The sequence below is a fragment of the Gymnodraco acuticeps genome, unplaced genomic scaffold (genome assembly GCF_902827175.1).
Source record: "Gymnodraco acuticeps unplaced genomic scaffold, fGymAcu1.1, whole genome shotgun sequence".
In the NCBI taxonomy this organism is placed as follows: domain Eukaryota; kingdom Metazoa; phylum Chordata; class Actinopteri; order Perciformes; family Bathydraconidae; genus Gymnodraco; species Gymnodraco acuticeps.
In genome coordinates this window covers 390894-416616 of record NW_022990011.1, presented here as the reverse complement: position 1 = coordinate 416616, position 25723 = coordinate 390894, and the positions used below count along the sequence as shown (strand labels likewise).

Here is a 25723-nt window from a genome sequence, read left to right as displayed (position 1 = left end):
AGATGGTCTGTGTTGTGGGTACACTGGGACACTTCCTTCTCTGTATTTGTGGACTCCAAGGTGAAATCTTCGAGGTCATAGGTGTCCGAGGCAAGTAGCTCAGTGTTCCCACACTGTTTAGGCTATCTTCTCAAATATGTTGTTTACTCTCTGCGAAACCAGTTAGATGGGCTGGCAAGAGAGAGGCTCTCCAGAATTGACGTGGCAACTCTACCGTGAAGTCAGAACCTCGGACTCTTGGATTTGTGATGTGAATACTCTGGTACCAACTCCAAATAAATCACAGTGGTTTGACATCAAAGCTCCGACTCTTCCCGTGTCTCCTTCCTGAGTCGGTGACTCCATTGCATGCCACACAGAAGTTTCCTCTACAAGCATCTTAACATAGCACTGAAACTATTAAATCAGCAGAGAAACACACAAATACATTTCAGTAGCCATTGTTACCAAAGAAGGACTCCATGTTATTTACCTATGTGTTTTCCGATCAACTCCAGACTTGTAATGTTTGTTAGAAACAATGCCATACAATAAGGCTGAACAAAGCTCTCTTTGCTTTCAGTTCAAACATTGGTCCCCTCTGCTTTACGACGCGGGAAATAATCAAATTGTTTGAGTAAGAGAGCAACAGCATCAATAAAGATTTCACATGCATTGTTCTCTGGCAGGGAGGAAACAGTTTGTTCTTCTTGGTAACATACATTTGGGAAATGTCGGTAAAAAAATGAGTATTGTGTGCCCACTCAGCAGATCAGTACACTGTAGTCCCTGACTCCACATCACACTGGAAGAGAGGCCAAGGCAATGCAACTTCATCTGTGCTATAGGACACCATGTACTTGACAAAGCTCCATTGTGAAGAAGACTCAGAGCTGTATGCTCCCCTTTAAAGAGGGTCCTATTTAGATCAGCCACTATACAAATGAGAAAGTATGAGTCTCTGTCCTCTTCACAATGTCCTATTGACTCAGTGTCCACTCATGAAGATGCTTATGGTTTGTCAAAGAGTGAAACAGCAGCACCCTCAATCATATTCCCTCCCATTACTTCCTATAATATGCTGAAGCATAAGCAGAGTTTAGGGGAATAGATTTAATATTAACATATAAAAGCTAACTATATTGTAATTGTAAACTCTGCTTGTTCATGAGGTCGACTGTTAAATAGGGAGAAGAAAAAAAAAAATCACCTCAGGAAAGCAGGGGAGAACAATTTATAGAAATGGAACCAAGCTGAGAAACAGCCCTTCAAGTGATCCCGTAACAAGGTCTGACATAACGCCTCAGCTAGCATGACTTTGTCACTGTTCAAGGCAGAGAGAGCGCTAATCTGCATGGAGGTATTCAGTGGCACCTTCAGGAACAAAGACCCTGTTCAGCTGAGGGATGACAGCACACTGCCGTCCCGTCTGCTGGTGTCAGACGGAGGGTCACTGTTAACCACACTAAGGCCCATGAGAAATAAGAAATGTATGATTTTACAGAACCAACTGGAACGGCCCCATCTTTTTACCCACCAACATACAGATAAATTCATAACTGCCTCTCGAGAAACACTGTTAGTCTATATCTATATTCATCTCCATTTGTCATAGGAACTGTGCAAGTATTGTAAGCTAATTTAAGAGATAAATTCATGTATGCCTGCCATGTGAACAAGGGGTTACTGATTTGACAAGCTGAAGGTTGTTTGGAGAAAACATCTTTAACATTTTAAGTCGTTTTGAAACTCCAAGTGGCAGTTTAGTACTCTCCTCTATGGCTACATTAACTATTTAATTGGCTGAGGACACTGCCTTTAACCAGTATCCCCGATAGCTGTAGGATGTGAAGTCACAGGTCAATTACAAAATTATCCTCACTTGCATACAAGTACTCAGTATGCAGTTTCCTATGAGATATTTTTATTGGCTCAGGTGTCAATACACAAAACGATACCTGATATATACTGCCCCCTTGTGGAATAATAAGGGGTGATCATCTAGCCATTTAAGACGTAGGTTACATTATGGTTGTTTGTAGACAACGCATTCAGGAATACAATAGGACGAGCATCCGTCCCCATTTAGGGCATCCATGTGGGACACTACAACAACCTTCCAACAATATACAGGTTAACAGAATCAAACATTTTTCTCCAGGACTCCTAGGGTTTACTCAGCCAGTGACAGTATTACTTGAAATGTTTCAAGCTTTTCAAAGTAAAATATATTTCAGAGATGTGTTGCATTGGTAGGTAGCAGTATAAATGTATCAACTTTTATATTCTAACATTTCAAGCCTGTGACACATTCAATGTTTCAGATTGACATGGTTGAAAAAGGATAGACATTTAAAAATCACCACCTACAAGGTTTTATTTAAATCATGTGAAAATCTTCAGATGGGGAAAGAAATTAGTCAATGCACTACAAATATTTTATGTTACATAGAAGAGGTTCTTCCTCTGACATTGACCCGGCCCCACCAAACAAACATGACAGAACATCTTGCCATTTCCTTAACACCCAACTGACTCAAATCTTCTATCAAAATATGCTTTACACAGAACAGTAAAAGTTGGCACCTAAAGCAAACTAAAAATGACAAAATAAAAGCAAATAAGGTGTATTTTTTTTTTTTACAAAAAGGTAAAATGAAAATCATACAAACTGTTTAAATTTACACAATGTATCTGACAAAGACAAGCATATTTTTCACAGCAAACTTGTTTGCCAGACCCGTTCCATTTTACTCCTTCAGAAAAGCAAGTTATCAGAGGGTTAGAGGTGCAGGTTTGCACTTGGGACATTCAGTACTCACAAAGCACTTGAGCTGAGAAGGTCAAAAAGTACCATTCTGGCACACAAGGGTGGAGGTTTGTGGGGTCTAAATAAAGGGCTAAAATGCCCGTCAACAGTTAAATATATATCAATGACGCTTTCTGGAATGTCCAAAAGCTCTGAAAAGTGATGAAACCAGAGTCCATTCAAAAGTAAAAATGACAAGGATTTAGTCATCAAACTTAGTTTTCTTCCCCTGGGGCTTGGCAAATCCACCACCACCTCTTCCACCTAGAAATAAGAAGAAAATGTGTTTTACTAGCCAGCATATTTAGCTACAAACAAAACAAATCATGAATACTAGGAGATTTCCTAATTATCCTTTGTACATTCTCTAGATTCCACTTAGGCATGAATGTGACAGCGATTGAGGATAGAACCGGCAGACGATAACACACACCGGCACCGAAGACATAGCACTGCCTTTAGTTTTCCTCCGAACATTTCACACATCAGTACTGAACAACCAAACGTGTGCCAAGAAATGGAGGGTGTTTGGCAATTTTCTTAAGTCTCAGGGCAGACATTTTAAAACTTCAAATATAGTACTTTTATTTACCTCCGAAGCTTCCTCGCCCGCGTCCACCGCCACGGGAGTCTCCTCTTCCTCTGCCGCCACGACCACGGCCGCCAAATCCGCCGCCGCCAAATCCACCACCGCCGCCGCGCCCGCCGCCAAATCCACCTCTGCCGCCGCGACCGCCAAATCCACCTCCGCCTCGACCACCGCGGAAGCCGCCTTCACCCTTGGGCCTGGCGTAGTCCAGGCTCACCTTGGTGCCATCGATCTCGCCATCATCCATGGCCTCCTTGGCTGCCTTGCAGTCATCCTCATTGTTAAAGTCCACAAAGCCAAAGCTGCAAGGAAAGGCAGAATTTAACATGCAAATCTGTACACAGTCCCTGCTGGACAGAGTTGTGTTAACAAGGACTGAGAAGCCACAAGGAATTTTTAAAACTTGACAACTTACCATTTTGATGCTCCAGTTTCTCTGTCTGTGACTATCCTGGCTGCTGCGGCCCCATCGAACGCATCCCTGAGAGTCTGATCTGTGGTCTCCTCAGAGAGACCCTTGACGAACAGGGTTTTAGTTGGACCTGGTAGCAGAGAGAAGTCGTCATTAAAAAAAGGGTTTTGATTTAATTATCTTCGGGGCTGATACAAATTATTTATCAACCTAAAGCCTCATGGGAGGACCAGTTTAAACTACCAAGTTTCCACATCTGGCCATGCTATCAAAAATCATTTTATTGCTGCAAAGATCAGTTCTGAATGGTCAAGTTTGTAGACTTACCAGCGTTTCCTCTGCCTCCGTCTCTGTTCTGGCTGTACTCCAGGCGGATGGAGCGGCCATCAATATCTGTGTTGTTGAGGTTTTCCAGGGCATCCTTAGCCTCCTCTGTGGTCTCAAATTCTACAAAAGCAAAACTAAGGAAAAAAGAACAACATTAGGAAAGTATAAGCTGATAAATTCAGAAAAGGCCACAAATTGATATCAAAATGTTACCATTGTTGACTAGTAGAAATGCAAATCATAACAGTTATCGCTCGATATAAACTGTTGCACAACAGACAGACAATCTCCCTAATGCGAGTAGGGCCTGCAGAGCGTGTTCTAACTGTGCATTGACTCTGCTTCTCGTGCGAATCCATTCAGAATCATGAGTAAGATTCAGAGGAGCTCATGAGAAGGTGAACAGTAAAAGATTTATTTCCAGATAAATTATAACCTATAGAAAGTCATCCTTGCATGGCATAGTATGATTCCAGATTCTTACCCTTTTGGTCTGCCATCTCTCTGTGGAATCCTAATAGAGACAGCCTTATCAAAAGTGGCTTGAAGTGCCTCTTCTGTGGCATTGAAGGACAGATTATTCACCACCAGTGTTTTACTGGCTGCTCCTGCTGCTGCTGCTACAGAGACAGAAGAAAAAGAAAACAGGTGAGATTGAGAACAATTTTCGTTGATCTACTGGAAGTACTATGTGCATCAAAACTGTCCAGTTAATGCAATCGGCCCTTTAAATTGAAATACATTAACATCATGTCTTAAGAGCTTTAAATGACAAATCAATAGCCAGAGGACACTATTGATTGTCACTTAGTCATAAAAGGCATGAATGTGACAGCGATTGAGGATAGAACCGGCAGACGATAACACACACCGGCACCGAAGACATAGCACTGCCTTTAGTTTTCCTCCGAACATTTCACACATCAGTACTGAACAACCAAATGTGTGCCAAGAAATGGAGGGTGTGTAGCTATTTCCTTAAGTCAAAGGGCAGCCATTTTAAAACTTCAAAAAAAATCTGAGGAGTTTACCTCCAGCCATGGAGGCTCCCTTCTGGCTCTTATCTCCAACGTAGTCCACCATGATGGACCTCCCCTGGACATCAGCACCTTGAGCTTCCTCCAACATCTTCTCAGCTTCAGCCTCAGATTTGAACTCAATGTAGGCAATGCTGTCAAAAAGAGAGAAGACATTACTTGTCAAGAAACAAACCTAATACATTACTAACCAAAATACTGGTCAAATGCAAATGAACGGCATGTTTGAGTACTAGGAAATAGAAACCTACCACTTATAAAGCTGCAACAACTAGTTTGACTAATCAGTTCAACTGCAATTTATCAAATGTCAGTAATGTATTTTTCAGCCTCACAATAAGAGATTTCCTAATTATCCTTTGTACATTCTCTAGATTCCACTTAGGCATGAATGTGACAGCGATTGAGGATAGAACCGGCAGACGATAACACACACCGGTACCGAAGACATAGCACTGCCTTTAGTTTTCCTCCGAACATTTCACACACGAGTACTGAACAACCACATGTGTGCCAAGAAATGGAGGGTGTAACAATTTTCTTAAAATGTAGAAGGGCAGACATTTTAAAACTGCAAAAACCTAATACATTACTAACCAAAATACTGGTCAAATGCATGTTTGAGTACTAGGAAATAAAAACCTACCACTTATAAAGCTGCAACAACTAGTTTGACTAATCAGTTCAACTGCATTTTTAAAAAAAAATGATTTACTGTTTACCAAAATTGCAATCCATAAATAAAATACACATTTTTTACTTTCAGTACTATATCGTACAAAATGGTGGATTGAAAAAAGTACAATTTCCTAACACTACATCAGTTTCCTACACAGTTCTCACCGAGCTTGTAGGATCTCAGAGTTTGTATTCCCTATGTTTGTACAAAGTGACCTCATCTAGACAAAGGAAATAAACTCAAAATGTCCGCTTGTCCTTACCCCCTGTTTGAACCGTTCTGGCCTGGCGGTAACCTGACATCAACGGCAGCCTCAAAGACTTCCTTGAGGTCTTCAATCGTGGCGGAGAAGGGAAGGTTCTTCACAAACAGTGTCTTTGAATCCCTCTCTGTGGGATAAAAAGAATCATCAGTTTTGGAATAACTTTATTTTCCCTATGAGAAAAGTTCTTTGCTAAAAACCCATTAATTTCAGGAAAAGCCCTTGCAATTCGTTTTTAAATAATCTGCATAGGAAAAAGTCATGAATGTGACAGCGATTGAGGATAGAACCGGCAGACGATAACACACACCGGTACCGAAGACATAGCACTGCCTTTAGTTTTCCTCCGAACATTTCACACAGTGATACTGAACAACCACATGTGTGTCAAGAAATGGAGGGTGTAGCAATGTTCTTAAAATGTAGAAGGGCAAACATTTTAAAACTGCAACAACATCCATTTTAAAATGTTGGTGTTTTTACCTTTCTTTCCATCCTGTGAGGTCTCCTTGCTTTTGGCTCTGTCCAACTTAAGCTCCTGACCCATGAACTTCTTGCCATTCAGCTCTAGAGCTTTCTGCATGTCCTCCTCCGAGGAAAACTCCACATAACCGAATTTTCTGCAGAGGCAAGACATTCAAGGACCATTAGACACTTTTTTCAAGACTGATATATAGATTTATAGCAAAAATTCTAAGGCTTGAATCACAACAGTACCACTAGACACCAGTCATGATGTGATAGAACCATTAATGATGTTGCAGATTAACATTCTATATTTTTTAAGTCACTGCCATCCTAAAAGTAAGAAAGGTGGAGATTAAGGTTTCCAATAACAGGTTCTTTTACCTGTAAATAGGTTTATATTGTTTGTTTTCAAATGTTGCTTACTTGGATCCACCTAACCGGACATCAGTGACTTCAAGGTCGTTCTTGGTGAAGAATTTCCTCATGGCATCTTTAATTTCATCAAAGTCCTTGTCGGAGTTCAAGTTCCCAACAAATAGACAGAAACCTGAAGAACGGGGAATGTAAAATCAATTACTTTTGTTTGATTTGTGTGAAAACATTTTAAACTTCAAGTTGATTCAGAATAATAAGTAAGTGACATCACACATCAGTATTAAGTCCCTTGTTGTTCATCATAATAAAATGTTGACATTTGATTGATGAGTCAGTGCATTCTGCTTACCTTCACCATCGGCCTTTGCCTTCTTGGCAGCAGGTGCCTCTTTCTTGCTCTCTGCCTTCCTCTTTGCAGGAGTCACTGGGGCTTCTGTAGAGACAAGAGTGTTAAAAATGTTCAGACAGACATCAATTTAGAAGAAAGTCTGGAACATTCAGATGGTAGTAACTGCATTGCAAATCAAATATACATGCTACAGTTAACTTTTAATTGTTTTGAGATAATTATCTTTTTTTGTATTACCTACTAACAGGGTAGCACTTGAGTGACGTTTATTTGAAAGATGTTAAAATGTTTCCATCATAAAAACTCACCCTCTTCATCATCCTCCTCCTCATCATCATCCTCTTCATCATCATCCTCCTCCTCCTCTGACTCTTCCTTGGCTTTCACCATCCCTGCTTTCTTTGCCTTTGCTGGAGCAGGAGCAGTGTCCATCTCTTCTTCAGATTCTGGAAAACCACAATCAATGTTTTTTTAAACCATTGTGAACAAATTCAAACTATTGACCTGTTGCCTTTAGCCAAATCAGATATACAAAGGTGACATCACACAAAATCAGTATTAAGTCCCTTGTTGATCATCATATAATATCCTATGATGGCATCTCACAGGTGAGTAACTCAAAATCATAATCTTTAAAAGTAATCCCGGTCGATCTTACCATCTTCATCCTCAGACTCCTCTTTGGCAGCCTTTTTGGCGGCTGGTTTAGCTGCAGCCTTCTTGGGGGGCGGGGCTTCTTCTTCAGATTCTTCATCTTCAGAGGATTCCTTTGCAGGCTTAGCCTTTACTGCGGGCTTGGCAGCAGGTTTAGCTCCTTTCTTGGGGGGTGGGGCCTCTTCCTCAGACTCATCTAGATATCGGAATTGTACATTTTAGAAATGGGTAAAAACAGGAACAAATGTGCAGACAGTTGCATTGAATTCAATAAAAGCCACAAGCCAAAATGTGACAGCGATTGAGGATAGAACCGGCAGACGATAACACACACCGGTACCGAAGACATAGCACTGCCTTTAGTTTTCCTCCGAACATTTCACACAGTGGTACTGAACAACCACATGTGTGTCAAGAAATGGAGGGTGTAGCAATGTTCTTAAACAAGTAGCTTGTGAATAGACTGGTTTTACAAAGACCAAATCAAACTAATGTAATGTATGGCATACCATCGTCCTCCTCATCATCTTCATCTGACTCCTCAGCCTTTACAGGTGCTGCCTTGGCGGGTGCTGGTTTGGCCTTTGCAGGAGTCTTTTTGGGTGGTGGGGCCTCTTCTTCAGATTCCTCTGTAGGTTAATGGACACAGAACAACAACGTCAGCATGTGCCATCAGACTAGCCTTTCAATCCCTAGTATTCATTTTGAGTGGGGGTCTTAGTCTGCTCAGCTTAAATATAAAAAGGGGGGACTAGATGTTTGGTGTAGCAGATATTACTATTTCCCGTTAAAACCATTCACGTGTAACATTAGTCTTTTAACAACTGACCATTTATTTCACACAGTTTTGTACCTTTTAGAATAATCAATTCACTTGCATTACAATTTTAATCAATTCACTTGCATTACAATTTTAACATGCCAGAGAAATGTCTCTTATGACTTGACTAATGACTAATCAAGGGGAAGTAAATGATAAATCAAACAAAAAAGTTTATTTTCAGGACTTTTTGTTGGCGTCTATAGACTAGGAGAAAATCGAAATAATTTTACAAATGCAAGGATCGGTTGATTCAATTGACTTACAATAAGGAATTAAATAAGCATACCCCAAAAAGCTGTGTGATGAGATTGTTGAATAATTTGCTTACCTGAATCCTCCTCACTTTCTGCTTTTTTAGCAGCAGCTCCATTCTTAACTGCTTTTGCTGGTGTGGCTTTTTTCACCACTTTGGGAGCCTGAATCAAAATAAATAAAAAGAGAACATTAATACCTTTAAAAATCCAGAACAAATATTTTAATTTAAGAACAGAGAATCTTAAATAGTCTGTACCTCTTCCTCCTCACTGCTTTCCTCTTCACTCGATTCCTCCTCTACCTCCTTTGGTGGAGGGGCTTTTTTCTTCTGAATTGCCTGCTTGGTCGCTGCCTGCAAGAGAAATGGAAAATAGGACATTTTATTAGAGCACAGGTTTAGATTAAAATGAATCATGTTCAGTAATAGCCGGCTCTATGGGCGGTAATCTGGTTCCTCGGTTTTCACCTCGTGTCAATCCGAGCAGGCGCACAACCCACGTGGAGCTCAGGAGGTCGGGTAGTTAGCATGGTGGCTAATGTAGCAGTTTGCCGACATGCATAGAACGCATGGTGAGCAAAGGAGGGAATTGCAGGCAGACGAGCAATATACTAAATCGAACATTTAACACCGGTTCAAAAACGATCGGTTTACCATAACGTTACAAATTGATAACGTACTGCTCTGCATGTGGCCTGTTAACAACCACGCTTACGCGAACAACCATGTACCGCCATCCAGCATAGTACGTACATTAAAGTCATTCCAATAAATCGTTTGAATATCTCAATTATGATAAAAGTCGACAATGGTGTGTGGCCTAGTTTAATCTGTATTAAATGCATCTCTTAATCCCATGCTTTAAAATCGAGAAGGCGCTTGAAAGCCATCTTGAGTTTTTCGCTAACCATTAGCAGGCCAGGAAAAACAGCAATGTACCAACATGGCCGATTTGGAACAAACGTTTTAATAACGTGGGTTTTCAATTTCACCTTTAATTTCCACCAAACACACGTTATGATAAACGTACGTAATTATTGAAGGGAACCAATACGCAGCAAAATACCCGCATTTATTTGTAAGCGGAGTTAATTCCGTTTTTCACACAAACGCAGCAACTTCTCCATTAAGGCCTCATGCCTAACAACAAAGCTTACACACAAACGCAAACACTTAAAAGGGAAATGCAATCAAGTTGGTCTTACCTTTGCTAGTTTCACCATGGTGATGTTGTGTGTTTCAGCGAAACACAAGAAACTGGACGTATGGAAACAAGAAACGAAATATTTAACGGACACACGTGGTGGTTCAGCCTACTCGATGGGACATAGGGCAGGAAAGACAGAGACTTCGAAGCCGCGCTCGATGCTCTCTTGTTCTGCGCGTTCACGTCGACCCGCCCACATTGCTATGTCAACCAATCACAAGAGCAGCGTGCTTGCGCCTCGCCTACATACACATTTGCATGTATTTCTCCACACAGGAAATAATTTGTAAATTCACGGCAAGTAAACATTAAATCCATGCCATGTTAGATACCATTTTGTTTCAGAGGATAGTGCAATGACATGCTGAATTCAACCGCAGACAGATAGTCGATACTTTCAAATTGACACTTACATTTAGTATTTGGCTACAGTCAGTAGGCTACAGAGCGCCTTTATGCTCCATGCAGCTGTTTTCATTAACCATGTGGCTGGGGGGCAGTTGCCATCAACGAACTACCACGTGTGGCCTACCATGCGTAGTACTGGCTTCCATTTGCAAAGAGCAGTGCAACTTCATTTAATCTTATTAATTAGCCCACACATTTAGTTAGTCTTCCCCACCTTATTTACAACAACAATCTACATTTACATAATCTGAACTGTACATGTGTTATGTTTGTATGGAGTAGTCTATGCTAGGCTTTATTCAAGTGAGTTCAATTTAATTGGGAGTATGAGAACTTTCACTTCATTCAGAATGTTATTTTCATTGATTTAAAAAAGTCATTGATAAAAACAACAACCTAGATAGCACATTAGGAGTGGATTGCCAGAAAGGCAGTCAAATATTGAAGTGGTACTCTTCATTTAGTTGAAGTTGTGGAGCTTTTGAGTGATTCTTGTTCAGCCAATGAAGTTTCCACAACTTGTCACGGAATTGAACACATTAAACACTTTTTTAACAACCCTAAGTGATGGCGAGATGAAACCTTATGAAGGTTTGAAGTTTCCAGCCAATTTGTTCTCAAAAGGGTTCATCTCATGAGGCTTGATCTGAACCCCTGTTGGTCAAAGTGTGGTGTTACATAGGCATACATCTCAACAGTGTGATCTTTCTGTGAGTTCCCAGAATAACTCTAAACAATGAATATGAATATTATATACCTGCCCAGTTACTCTTACAACGAATTAGTATTTTCAGTAATAAAACTAGTAATCTAAGATACTCACAAAAGCACTTGAAGTATGAAGTGACCGCAGCACTGTTGTGACAGGGTTTTTGCATGTAACTTTTGAGCAAAGCATTAAATCCCCATTTTTAATCAGTCGATGCTTTCTACAGATCTGTGAAGGTTTTAATTGTCATTACCATGGGCATCACTAAAAACAGTGGTGGGGACAATGTCTCCAGATTTAACATCAGCATAGCAGAAGACAAAAGGTGTCCACCACCCCTGGGTGTTGAACCTCGAGCACCTGCATGAAGAACCAATGCACAGACCTCTGGACCACCAGGGTGTTTTAAAAACTATGAACGCACAACTATACGTATTGCTGTGATTGTGAGTGATTTGAACCTCTATGCACACAACGAGCAGCAGTGGCGGCACCAGGGTATCGCTGGGGTAGGCTACAGCCATACTAAGAAATGGCATAGCCCCACCTTAGCCCCACCATGAAAAATGATGTTAAAGTAAGCAAATAAAGTAATATCGTATCGTAAATTAAATAACAAGCAAAACTCTAAATGTTGAGAACACGGCTTGCGAAAATATACGGGTCGTGTCCACAACACATAAACTGATCCTGCTGTAACAACAAGTGCACGTTACTGATGCAATATGGTTGAGAACATTCGGGGTTATGCTAAAGAGGGGTGCAAGGATTAGTCTAAATAGTGGGGGAGTTTTATACACTAAAGGTGTGGAAATTCTCTGGCGTTATAATATCAGCGCGGCCGCGGTCAGATCAAAATGCCTCCGAATGTAATTTGAATAGACCTACAGCCAATCAGAGCAACGAAACGTTGGGTCTGCGTCATGCATTACTGATTGAGAGCAATCGGACCCGCCATTCAGTATCCCCATTGGATCTTCAACGTGTACTATCATACGTCACGTTCACAGTGATCCCTTTTTATTTACTACAAGACAAATGTGCCGTTTTATTTCATACAGTTCCATTTTGATTGAGACAGGTAAATAATCTAAACCTCACACGTGGCGTTTCACTGTCAAGGGGGCCCGGTTTCTCAAACGTACCTCACCTTTAAGTAAATGTACGGTCTACCGCTGTTCATTGTTCAAGATTGAAATGTAAATTTGCCTGACGGTTTCTGCCCCTCCAGGTTTCTTCATTCTCAAACTGTTGTGGAGCAGAAGTATAAAGTTGCAGGATTAGTCTCAAGTACCTCAATATTGTACTTAAGTACAGTGCTTAAGTAAATGAGCTACTGTCTACCACTGTTCATTGTTCATTTACCTATTGTGAGTCGCCTCGGATAAATGTAAATTTGCAAGAAGTGGCCATTATTCAGATGGGTGTTTCTGCCCCTCTATTCACATGTAACCTTTCATACGTGAGGTTGGCTTCATTCTCCCATTATCCTCCACAATCTGCCTAGAAGTATTTTAATGTTGTAGCTGTTCAATATGGTCATTTTAAAAATGTTTTAAATATATACTGTTAGTTAAACCAATAATAATGCTAGGGCTGCAACTGACAGTTATGTAGGCACATTTAAAAAAATTCTTAACGCTGTGTGATTAAAAGGATAAATACAGTGGCGTAACAAGGTTGTGATTGGCCCCGGTGCAAATATTATTTTGGGCCCATCACCCCAAACATAAGCGCACGCTGATGCGCTCACACACGCACGGACATACACAACCACTCAGAAGCGCCACATGTATATGCTATCAACAACAGCCTGTCCTGGCCTCAGACTACCACAGCCTGACAACGGCACAGCGAACTAAGAAGAGGATTAAACCTGTTTCCTTGATGTTTGTCTCTGGGGAATGGGCCGGTAGGCCTACATAGACCGGTTGCTATAATATAGCTTTTGATCTTGGCGTCGTCGGTCTCAATAGCGCCATAGTGTCCCCTATCGGTTGGGGCCCTTTGGGGAACTGTTGGACCACCGCCGGGCACAACCAAATCCAGCCTCTCCTCCTGGCTGGCAGGAGAAGAAGGTTGCACAGCCACGGCCACGGATAGAGCTTCACTTGTGGAGCTAGATGGCAATGATGGTGGTGAGGCAGGTGAGCTATTGTTAGCCTCCGGCTCCGGCTACCGCTGCACTTCAACATTGCTAAAGTTAGCACTCGATGTATGACAAAAAAAACTGTCTAATTTTGTCAGTTTAGCTGTTACATGTCTATGTTCTCTCTTGTCCTTTCTCTTTTGAGCCCTGCTCTTGTGCTTTGGTTTGCTGTACATCAGAGATGGGTATACTCGAGTCCTGGACTCGGACTGGAGTCGGACTCGAGTGCCGATTTTCGGAAGGTAAAGGCACACCTTTATATGATTTTCATCTATTCTCTTATAGTATAAAATACTATATGACAGTAAAAAAAGTTGTTATTAATAAACAATAATACAGTTTAAAAGGGGAGTGATTTGTAAAATATCCATAAATAAAAAGAAAATCTGCTTACAGTTCTGTTTTATATGGGTGTTGAAAGATGTATCCATAGATCTCTTAATGTTGCTCTCAAAGTGCACCAGATTGATGCTTTTAACTTCAATATTAAAAAAAAATAATCTTCCCGGGGGAGCATGCCCCCGGACCCCACTAGAGGAGGTTAGGTCCACCCACCACTTAAATCATGTTCAAATGGATAGGATACTAATGGCGCGTTTCCACTGCAGGCCTCGCTCGGCATCGCTCGGTTTGGTTAGGCCTTATTAGGCCTGGCTCACTTTAATGCTGCACTTCCATTACAGTTTAGGAACTGGGGCAGTTACTATAGTAACGCAGTGTAGGCGGAGCCGTGACGTCATCTTCAATGAGAGCCCCAGAAAAACAACACAGCCGTTAGCTCTTAGCACTCACAGCTCACAGCTCTTCATATCTGTTGAGAAACTAGACAAAAGTTAAACAAGTACAAACCACAGACTGTCTGTGTCATGGCGAATACAGTCGCTGGTTTATTTATGTCTGTATAGGCCGTTGTTGTGAGTGTGGACGGTCGGAGCATATATAACGTTAGCTTAGCCAAGCTCCATTTAGAAAGCACGCATTTTAAAAGGGATTTTCGCCTGCCGTCTGTCTGCAGACTTGTCAAAGCATTAATTCATGGTTTTTACTAACCGGTATCAGTATGTTGTTACTTCGGCATCATTTTGAAACGTGTATTACAATTAAATCACGGTCAAATATGTTCATCTTTTTGTAGTTGTAGCCCCCTTGCCAGCGATTCTCTCTCTAGTTTAGCATACTCAGCCCGACTCAGCCTGGTTGTTCCTGGCCCTAGAACCACGATTTAGTCGGGCCAGAAAAAAGGTGAAAAAGTAGCCCCGGGCCAAAACTAGGCCAAGTGGAAACGCAACCAAAAACGGGCCCCGCACGGCTCGGCACGCTTAAAGCGAGCTACCCGCTGCAGTGGAAACGCGCCATAAATACATTTGCACACATCTTGTGTCCATATTGTTCTCTTTGGTGGTCATGCCACAACCGTCATAGTGAGTGTCTGCATTTGGGGGGGGGGGGGGGGCACCAGCTAAAATCTTGCCTAGGGCAGCAAATTGGTCAGGGCTGGCCCTGCTCGGACTTGGACTCGGACTCGAACACAGGTAATGATGACTCGGACTCGACTCGGACACTCCTTGGGTGACTTGGACTCGACTACGACTCTCCCTTGGTTACTCGGACTTGGACTCGGACTCGAAGAGTGGTGACTTGACTACAACACTGCTGTACATTATAAATGCAAGCTATTACATTTGTTATTATGCTGCCAAACTTGCTGCTGCTGCTAGCTACAGTACAGTACAGGTTGATTAAACTGTTCGCTCGTCACGCAAGGTATCACATGACATGAAAGGGTGCAAGGCAAATTCGGAAGTTTTTGCCAATCCGACCAGAAAGAAAACCGTGGATTTTTGGATCTTCAAAGAGCCATATCGAGCCCGATCTCCGATTTCCAATGATTTAATGTCATTGTTTACCTGTCTGGCCATTGTAATCGGGCTCCTTGAATATCCAAAAATCCACGGTTTTCTTAAATTTCTGATCGGATTGGCAAAAACTTCATAATTTGTATTGACCGCCATTCAAATAACAGCTTTTTCCCCCCCAAAAGTGGGCGGAGCCGTACTTTTTGCCCAGAAGTGGAGAGTAATGTGTTACTCTCATGTATACAATAAAAATAAAAATAATACAAAAATATAAAAGTTATAATAAAATACAATTAAAATTATAACAACAATTAATAATAAATTAAATAATTATAATAAAACAAGTGATATAAATTCATTGAAAATTATAATGACAATAAAGAAATGACAAGTACAAATGCAATGAATAAAAAAAAAAAAAAAAAAAATGATATCAACACATAAACAATGAATCATTAAATAATAATTAATATTGATAAAATATTAATCATTTAAATAAATAATATTAAAAATAATAATTATAAAACAATACTAACAATTATAATAAAAAAGAAAGAAAAAATCGTACCACCAGGGGAAGTGTTAGGAGATGTGTGAAGTGTTTTTTTTCTTTGAACATGCTTCAGACTGAGGTTAGGACGGCCTACCTCATTAGCATACGGACACAGAAATACAGAAATAAAGAAATGTAAACGAGCGTAAATGTAGAAATATATTAAAGATTTATAATAACTTTTATGTATTTATTTATTTATACATTCATTTTTTTTCCATATTTGTTTATGCATTTCCAAAATTATTTATTCATCCATTTATGTATTCCTTTATTTAATGCCGTATTTATTTATTTATTCATGTTTTTATTCATACAATTATTGATGCTTTTATTTATTTATACTTTTGTAATGTTTCATCCTCCATATCAGTCAGTGTCTGAGCTCTTAATCGCATCGTGGAATCCATGCCGTCTACAGGAGGAGTAATGTGTTGTGGTTCAACCGTTCAACCGATCTGAAGCACTACCTCACGTGGTATCGAGGGACAGCGAGGCTCGTTTGTCATCGATGACGTCACTGTCCTAAAACGATACAAGCCTCGATGCCATGCTCGATACACGTTTCACCAAAAACTTCCTGTATTACTCGAACCACGCTCCGAAGCCTCGGCGCAGTATTTAACATCACTACCTTACCCCTTAGATCTCTCTCAATATGTTTGTGTGTACAATGTGTACAGCAGTTTAGACTCAGTTAAATCCCAGGGGACACACAGCACATGTGAGTAATTAACCCTCAACACCACACAGAGGCAGCATTGCATTTTACCTGACTTGTTTCACAGAGCATTGGGTAGAAAACCTTGCTTGCACTTTGTGTTTCACTGTGGATTAAGAACTGTTTTATTATTGAGGGGAAGTATACATATATTTTGGCTTCATATGACTTTTTTTTAAAACAACATTTTAGATACAATACTTATTTGGGGTGAAAGTTACGTATATCGATGTATAAATGGTATGTTTTGTAGAATTTCTAAAAAACACCAAACAAGGATAACTTGTCACAGTTCCTGACCCTGGTGATTAGCATCACAAACTTCTAGTCTGTCACCTTACCTGCCTATAATACACATAGGCCTACTGTAGGCTATGTAACTCTGACACTTTCCTGCCCGTTTATTGTGTGTTTAGTGAAACTGTTGTCTGTGTTTCTTTTCCATTGTTCTTGCTGCAAGTTCCTTGCTCTGTTTTATAATCAACTTTTACTGGGCATGCTTATACCATAGTCAATGAGATTCATACCCGTATAAAAAAGGTTTCTATCAGTAAAGAGAGGGAATGGTGTGAATGACTACATCACGCTCACCGTCACAAAATGATGATTCAATAAATTATAAAATAGGGCTTTCCGGTGGCCTTGGGGTTAAGGTGCTAACTATGTGCTGCAACATCCCTTTGCCTTTTCTGCATTAATTAATTAATTAATTGGTGGGTGGTGAAAACTGCATAGTACATCCAGTAGCGTAGCAGAAATGTACTTTAGGGTGGGCCTGTAAAAAATAGGGTGGGCCAGATTTTTCTTCTGCGCATCAGAAGCTAACAACAATCCCCGCTGGTACCGGTGGCAGATTACTTTTAGAATACTTTTGGAATACTTTCTTTTTCCATAACAGATGGGTATGTTTTGGTGAACAGGAGACACTTATTTTACTGTTTTAATGGTTTATCAAGAGCACAAACACAACATCTTGGTGGCATTCTGGACAGCTCTCTCATCTGCACCCCACGTAAAAAACATCACCCGGACTGCATTCTTTGTACTGTCTTAAAACCTTTCCTTAGAATATGTTATAAGGTGTCCTTGGGTGCTTTGAAAGGTGCCCCTAAATAGAATGAATTATCATTATTATTATCTGAAATGATGTAATAACTTTTAAAACTTTTTCCAGTCACTTTCCCCATGCATTCAGCAGCAGCAGGCCATTCACTTTGATTTTATCTCGTTATAAATGTCATAATTTCGACAATAAAGAAATGCTACATAAACGTTATCTTGCACATTTTATCTAACCATCTCCGTTTCTAACTTTCAATATATTTTAAAAGAGATCTCTCTCTCATCTGCGTGCGGGGGTGGGGCCTCACATACACGCTGCACACTGCACACTGCACAGCGCTGCACACAGTTCTGCCGGTAATGAATATTACATTTTGTGAGGAAATGTTTCCACCAATAATTCCAATAAGTATTCCAAAATGTATTCACTTCAGGTTTACTATAACTGTAATCAGATTACTCGTTTTTCAAATGGCGAAGTCCCTCCCCTTCCGGTGGACCTCCATGGGACCTTATTTTGAAAAAATTATGTATTGAAGTCAATGGAGAGTGAAAGATTATCTTTCGATCCAGTTTGAATTGTGCCACGAATTACACATAGATGTTTGTCAGTTTAAAAGATAATTTTGCAAGTAAAAAAAAAAAAAAAGTGTCGTAAAACTGTGAAGTAACACATTTTTGTGTGTGAAGCGCTCAATAAACTACAACTCTGGTCTTGCATACGTCACCAACACCAAGATGGCCGTCACGTTAGCACCATAGACTGTATAGGTTAGCACATTTCACCTCTTTCTTTCAGAATGAAGCGAAAAGTATTAAAAGAGGTGAAAATCACTACAAGTCTGGCCATGTTGAGAACTGTACATACACAAAAGGGGAGTTAGTCGGTTCCAGCATGCGGGACCGGTTTTACAAGGTGAGTAACACAAGTGTAATGTGTAACGTTAATGTCAGCTAGCTAAATTCACTTACGCGACTCTGGGATTTGTAGTCTTTCTAGTTGCGTATTATTCATAGTCTTATATTTCAACAGTTTTAAGACAAACTGTGACTTTTTTTTACATGGAAATGATTTTTTAAGATTGACAAACATCATATGTGTAATTCGTGGCACAATTCAAACGGGATCGAAAGATAATCTTTCTCTCTCCATTGACTTCAATGCATACTTTTTCAGAAATAAGGTCCCATGGGGCGGAAGTAGATGGGCGTGACTTCGCCACTCACTTGATTTTTGTATTCTGATTACGTAACGCTGTTACATGTATTCCGTTACAACCGATCATGTACATTCCGTTACAATGGTTACAACCAGGCCCGGACTGGCCATCGGGAGGACCGGGAGGTTTCCCGATGGCTTGGCCTGTTAAGTGGCCTGCTGGCCTGAGGATTTTTTTTTAAATGTATGTATTGTGAACGCAACGCTGCGCAAATGTGGGTCTGACTCTGCCTCACAGAGGGTGACTGGCTGTATACATAATGTGGCCTGCCGACATGGCCACTTTCATACAGATCATACTAATGCCCTCGATTGGTCTGTGTGTCATTCAAGTTCGGGAGGGTGTGTGTTAGTGTGGCGCGATAAAGTGTGCGCACCGGTTACGTGTATTGTTGTTAGCATCTGGTGCTAGCTAGCTGCGCTAATGGATATAAGGAGCTTTTTCAACAACAAGGTGGAGGAGAGTCCTCTCCTGTCAGACTGAGAGACTGATAACTACAGCTCAGGTGAGGTAAAGGACTCTGAGTGTTTAGATAGTTAACTTAGTCTAAGTTATCTCTGTGGGTCTCAAAGGGTTTGGTCACCATTTATGTAAACACATATTTCCATTTGAGGGGGGAGTGATTGGTAAAATATGCATGAATAATACAAACAAAATGTTAACTAGGTGAAAAAATGTAAGATAAACTTGTTGAGAGCTAAAACTAGTCTTTGCTGCTGCCTCAAAGAGGAGCAGGGGGAGACGGGTGAGGTTGGTTCAGGAGCACAGACACACTCACAACTATAAATGAACCAAAAACAAATAAATAAACAAGTTTCAATGTTTTTTCATATTGGATATGGTATGTTATTGGTTATGGCCATGTTTTTATGATTATTTAAATGTATACAGTTCTGTTTCATATGGGTGTAGTCTCTTTATTTCCCCCTCAAAATGCACCAGATTGATGCATTTAAGTCCAACATTTTTAAAAAATCTTTCCGGGGGAGCATGCCACCGGACCCCCCTATAGGATTTGAGGTCCACCTCCACTTAAAATATGTTCACATAGATTAAATAGATTTGCACATTTTTTTAAATAGTAACCCATGTCCATATGTTTATTTTTGGGTAGTAGATTTAGAGGGCTATCACTATGGGCAGCAACGCTGTAAAAATTGACAAATAAAACTGGTAGTGGCCTGGCTGGGTGTATAATTCCCGGCCTGACTTATTGTCCCAGTCCGGCCCTGGTTACAACCCAGACCTGTGTATATCTCTCCGGACTGTCCACCAGCAGATGAAAAACACCCACCTCTCCGCCTCTTCCAAGGGACGAGGGAACCGTGCGGCAGAGTTTCCGTTACATTTTTTTCTTCTTCTGACAGTCCAGCAGCAGGAGAGGTGGGGAGAGGGAGGCTGATTGATTGATTGAAAAGTTTATTAACAGCTTGTATATTGGGTACAGTACAGTACAGCTCAAAACATACAATTGTTAAGGGGATGCAGACCAGAGAAAGACTTTCGTCTTGTTTACACCAGGGTCCCCCATTTCCAATTCATCATATCATTTAAGACATATAAGACATATTTGACATACAGATGGCTTATTTACAATTTACATACAGGTGGTTTTTTTACATACAGATTGCTTATTTACAATTTTCATTTTAGATTTCGTTCTAATACATCCTAACCGGACATTTAAGACATACCAAGTCTACAGATATACAGTTAGTAACAGAGTCTAAAATGCGAGTATATACATAGATGGGGGGGGGGGGGAAGCTGTCCATTGAACGACAGGTTGAGATTTGTACCATTACCGTGGCCAGTTTTGCAATGCTCTCCCCCGAAGGTGCTCTTTAAGAGAGGTTTTGAAGGTAAGTATAGTTTTACTTTCCTTTACAGTTGTGGGAAGAGCGTTCCACCTTGATGTGGCATAATTGCGAAACGTGTATTCCCCCTTTTTTGTGCCAAATCTGGGTTTCACATGATTTGTGGAGCTCCCTCTGGTGTTATGATCATGGTATTCCTTGACCTTTGGGAAGAATTTTGACATGTACATGGGTACCATAGAGGTGTAGTGGATCTTGTAGACCAGGCCCATTGCAAGTAGCTGTACTCTGTCGTCTACTCTAAGCCATCCTAGGTTGTCAAAGTGGGCAGAGGTGAGGTGGGTTCTAGATGAGAGGTCAAGCAGTAGTCTGACCAGTTTATTTTGCGATGTTTGAAGTTTTATTTTTAGCGCCTTGGAGGTGCTATGGTACCATGATGTGCAAGCATAGTCATAGTACCCTGGAATGAGTGCTCCTGCCAGAGTTTTCAGGGTGTTTTTGTTTACCAGAGAGGAGATCCGGTATAGGAATCTAGTTCTTTGATTGACTTTTTTTATTACATTGGATGCCATTTTGTCACAGGAGAGGTTTGCCTCAAGAATAGATCCTAGGTATGTAATTTCCTTCTTACTTGTGACAATAATGTCGCCCACTGCAACTGAGAAGTCGTCGGATTTGCTGAGATTATGTTTCGAACCGAAGAGAATGGACTCTGTTTTACCCAGGTGTAATGATCATTTATTATCGGCGAGCCAGGTGCAGATTCTGCCGAGCTCGGAGCTGAGGGTTTTTTCAACCTGCAACCTGTTCCTGTCAGAGACCAGCAGGGCTGAGTCGTCCGCGAACAGGAACAAGTTGCAGTCACATGCTGATGACATGTCATTTACATAAATTAGGAACAGTAACGGACCTAATATGCTTCCTTGTGGAACACCACAGCTCACTGGGAGGGGGGGGGGACAGAGTACCGTTTACCTCCACCATCTGTTCTCTCCCCTCCAGGTAGGATTGCATCCAGCTCACCGATAGTTTATCAAAACCAATTGCTTTTAGCTTGTCAATCAGAATGGGGTGATTGACAGTGTCGAAAGCCTTTTGTAGGTCCAGCATCACCATGCCGCAGTACTTGCCCTCGTCCACCTCTTGTTTGATGTGGTCGCTCAAATAAAGAAGGCATGTGTCAGTGGAGTGGGATGTTCTAAAGCCAGATTGAAATTCATAGATTAGTTTCTTTTCCGAGAGGTACTTTTCGACCTGTTCATATACTATTTTTTCCATGACTTTCGAGATGGAGGTAAGTATAGAAACAGGGCGGTAGTTGCCTGGGTCCAATTTGCTGCCCTTTTTGTGCAGGGGGGTTACTCTTGCAATTTTGAAGTCTTTGGGTACTTTTCCCTGTTTTATGGAGAGGTTAATTATGTGAGCTATGACTGGTGAGATGGCGGTTGCTGAGTCTCTGAGGAATTTGGAGGGGATATTGTCGTGGCCAGTGGCCTTGTTAGGTTGGAGGGCGCTCAGTTTAATGAGTACCTCTGCTGTTGTTACCCTTGCTAGACTGAAATCATCTTTGCGTACCCCTAGGTTTTTGTAGTAGGTCATGATGTGATCTACTCCAAAAAGCCCTGAGTGGGAGGGTAATTTATTTACAAGAGTTGTGGCTATGTTTGTGAAAAAAATGTTCAAGTACTTGGCCACATCCAGTTTGTCTGTGATGAGCCTGTTATCTGTCTTTACGTTTAAGTTAGAAAATCTCGTTTTGAGTTTTTTACTGCAGCCAAGCTGGTTATTGAGTAATTTCCAAAGTTCACGGGGTTTATTTTTGTTTTCCTCAGTTTTGACATTGATGAAATTCTTTTTGGCAGTTTTGATCATGGAGCTTACGTCATTTCTTAGTCTGTTTCTTTCAATTTTGAGTTCAGTCACGTGGGCCTGGAGTTCACTGCTCGTGCTTTTGGAAAGCATTGACTGACTTTTATGAAACTCAGAGCATTTTTTGTCTCTGGTTTTCATGGCGGTCAGTATGCCGGAGTGCATCCACGGCTCAGCGCGATTTTTTACCCTGGTTGTTCTTAGGGGGGCCAAATCATTGAGTATTGCAGAGAATTTGTTTTTTAAACCAAGCCATGTTTCTTCAACTTGTGTACCACTGAGCTCATCTGACCAGTCCAGGCTCTCCAGTTCTAGGTTAAAGGCCTCGCTAGAGTAGTTTTTGAGGTCTCTAGATATGACTGTTTTGTGACAGCCGGCCCTTTGTTTTAGCTTTTTGCGGGTACAGAATATCATATAATGATCACTTAAACCGCATGCTATAACCCCTTTACTGGAGATCCTGGGCTATTTCATCGTTATCAGAAAATGATCGTATAGATCGCTGCTAGATGAGGGCAGTGGGGGCTCTTCTTGGAGTCTGGCTTTTTAAAAAAACAAAACAAAGTTTATTAGTAAACTTTGAGCCATAATTTATTTTGCAGGCAGCTCTCTGCCTCTCTCACGTTATTATGGCGCGCGCCGGAACCAACAATCAGTTTTTACCGTAAATGAGTTCGGTTCAGAGGACAAAACACATACAACATGAATTAAACTCGATTTTTTTGTTCACTTGAATTTAATTTTGAATTCTTGGATATTCTCAATGGGTGAATACATTTTTTTATAATAATAATAAAATAATTAAAAATGTAAAAAAAAATTAAAAGACACCGAAGCTTTCTCAGGGTGGGCTAATGAGTAAACTGGGTGGGCCTGGGCCCTATGGTGGCTATGCCACTGAGTACATCACCAGGACGGAACTACCATCCATGGAGGATCTTAACTCCCAGCGGCTCAGGAAGAAAGCCCTCAAGATCACAAAAGACCCCCATCACCCCAGCCACAAACAGTACCGCCGCATCAGGTCTAAAACCACCAGACTCAGACAGTTTCATTCCACTGGCCATAAGACTGTTAAACACCTGAACTCTTGAAACAACATCCAGAACATTCATCTGTTTGCAACTTACTAATTATTTATCTAATATATCATATTCCAATTACTTGAATATAGACTCTTCTTCTTCTGTTTTATTGTGTTGCACTGTTGGAGGAGCCTGTGACCTAAGTTTCTCATTGACAAATCTTTAGCTATTTACAAATGCCAATAAAAGCCATGAATCTTGAATCTAATTCCCCATCTTTGTCATCTCTTATACTATAGCATTTAAAGTGACAACATCCACACAGCTGTGTGCTTGACATGCTTGATAGTCCCCCGAATACGGTGACTTATTGGGTCGTTAACTTATACTATCGTCTATGATTTTTCTAAGTAATGCACGTAACATGAAACATCTGTGTGTACGGCTTGTTGCATACACAATGATACAACACCATTGAAGATGTTTTTTTGTTGTTTTTTGAGTATTCCTATTGTGACGACCCCTGCCTTGTTATCTCTGGTGTGTGTATGTTCCTTTAAGGTTTTCCCTTTGGTCTATCAGCTGGGATTGAGGACACCTGGCGACTGGAGCTAGCCGGATAAAGGACCGGGCCGGATCTCGCTCTCTCGCTCTCTCTGGCAGGAGGACGCAGCGCGAAGAGCAGCCACGACCAGCTGACCTCTTGTTTCGTAGTTTGTTTCGCCTGTTTGTGTCCTTCAGCAGCAGTGAATAAACTCTTGTTTCCTATTCACGCCCTCGTGTTCTGTCTCGTTTGTTGTGGCTGAGAGCCAAGCCATGACAGCTGGGGGCTCGTCCACTTCTTTTTATCTGTGATACAGCAACGGATAGGTGAGCTTTATGTGGGTTGGTTGGTGCGTTGCATGTGGAGCAGTGCGGAACGGTGCGGAGTTGTCCCTGGCAGGTTAAGCGGCGGTTCCCTTGGGATCGTTGAGCGGGGTGTGTAGTGTTGCGGAGAAAGTGGTTGAAGCCTTGGCTAGGGAGCATGGCCGTGGTCTCAGTAGTGTTGCTAGCTTGCTAGTCGCTTTGCTGGATTAGTGGTCTCCAGTGCATAAATACCCACCACAAGTAACTGCTACAACTGAGGAAGCATGGGCCGTGACGGTAATGTATTGTCTGTCATACTGTTTAATAAATCGTTCTCGCTCTGCCCATCCTTTTAAAGTGTGCTTCTCAGGTTGCTTACCTGTGTTGCTAAAGATGTGGCTGGGTGTGGGAGGAGCGGCTGGCAGTGTGAGGGTTGTATGTTGCAATTGTTGGTTTTGTTGGAAGTGGGGTTCCGTATGTCTGGTATTTTTGTTGTTCATTACTGGTGTTTTTTTTGTTTTGTCAGGGTTGGTGTGCCGGTGGTCCTGGGGACACCGACTTTAAGGGGGGGGGGGGTGTGACGACCCCTGCCTTGTTATCTCTGGTGTGTGTACGGCTTGTTGCATACACAATGATACAACACCATTGAAGATGTTTTTTTGTTGTTTTTTGAGTATTCCTATTGTGACGACCCCTGCCTTGTTATCTCTGGTGTGTGTATGTTCCTTTAAGGTTTTCCCTTTGGTCTATCAGCTGGGATTGAGGACACCTGGCGGCTGGAGCTAGCCGGATAAAGGACCGGGCCGGATCTCGCTCTCGCTCTCTCTCTGGCAGGAGGACGCAGCCACGACCAGCTGACCTCTTGTTTCGTAGTTTGTTTCGCCTGTTTGTGTCCTTCAGCAGCAGTGAATAAACTCTTGTTTCCTATTCACGCCCTCGTGTTCTGTCGCGTTTGTTGTGGCTGAGAGCCATGACACTATGGAACACAATGTATGTTTTTTAGAGTCACCTTCACACAGTGTATAATTGTCTTCTCGCTGTCTTTCTAATTAACTTGTTGAATTTAAAGAATGACAAAAATCTGTCTCTCTTAGTAACTTATTTTTTCCAGGGATAGATATAATTGATTGAACCCAATAATTATAAAGAGCACGGAGGTAATACATCCTAGGATTTTAGGTCAGAAGTGATTTTCTTTATCACAGGGAAATGGGCACTTATTTCTGGGCACCCACCCAAAGAGGAGCATGACTAAGATTTAAACT

The 25723-nt window shown here is 41.2% G+C and overlaps 1 protein-coding gene, 1 long non-coding RNA gene and 6 other non-coding genes across 10 annotated transcripts; 1 reads left to right on the top strand and 7 right to left on the bottom strand.

The window, feature by feature from the left end:
* Positions 1–1886: 1886 nt before the first annotated feature.
* On the bottom strand, positions 1887–10488 carry ncl (nucleolin). 3 transcript variants are annotated; one of them, XM_034213183.1, is made up of 16 exons: positions 10222–10488; positions 9275–9370; positions 9092–9179; positions 8450–8569; positions 7945–8136; positions 7595–7732; positions 7287–7370; positions 6986–7109; positions 6578–6714; positions 6095–6221; positions 5148–5287; positions 4601–4736; positions 4117–4250; positions 3793–3919; positions 3371–3679; positions 1887–3052 (listed from the first exon to the last, which is right to left on the bottom strand). In XM_034213183.1, exons 1-15 carry the CDS (start codon positions 10237–10239, stop codon positions 3373–3375), a joined length of 1968 nt encoding a protein of 655 aa, XP_034069074.1. In that variant the 5' UTR covers positions 10240–10488; the 3' UTR covers positions 1887–3052; positions 3371–3372. The 3 variants fall into 3 exon arrangements, with proteins under 3 accessions (XP_034069074.1, XP_034069071.1, XP_034069073.1); XM_034213180.1 differs by having other exon boundaries at positions 3381–3679; XM_034213182.1 differs by having other exon boundaries at positions 3381–3679; positions 4601–4733.
* On the bottom strand, positions 3175–3312 carry LOC117544289. The gene has a single exon (XR_004568676.1). It is a non-coding gene; the product is annotated as a small nucleolar RNA SNORA57 (small nucleolar RNA).
* LOC117544285 lies at positions 4379–4516 on the bottom strand. Its single transcript, XR_004568672.1, has one exon. It is a non-coding gene; the product is annotated as a small nucleolar RNA SNORA75 (small nucleolar RNA).
* LOC117544287 lies at positions 4941–5078 on the bottom strand. The gene has a single exon (XR_004568674.1). It is a non-coding gene; the product is annotated as a small nucleolar RNA SNORA57 (small nucleolar RNA).
* Positions 5543–5680, bottom strand: LOC117544288. Its single transcript, XR_004568675.1, has one exon. It is a non-coding gene; the product is annotated as a small nucleolar RNA SNORA57 (small nucleolar RNA).
* On the bottom strand, positions 6358–6495 carry LOC117544286. The gene has a single exon (XR_004568673.1). It is a non-coding gene; the product is annotated as a small nucleolar RNA SNORA57 (small nucleolar RNA).
* LOC117544290 lies at positions 8228–8365 on the bottom strand. Its single transcript, XR_004568677.1, has one exon. It is a non-coding gene; the product is annotated as a small nucleolar RNA SNORA57 (small nucleolar RNA).
* A 13239-nt stretch (positions 10489–23727) lies between the features above and the next one.
* LOC117544281 lies at positions 23728–25390 on the top strand. Its single transcript, XR_004568671.1, has 2 exons — positions 23728–25062; positions 25191–25390. It is a non-coding gene; the product is annotated as an uncharacterized LOC117544281 (long non-coding RNA).
* The last annotated feature ends 333 nt before the right edge of the window (positions 25391–25723 follow it).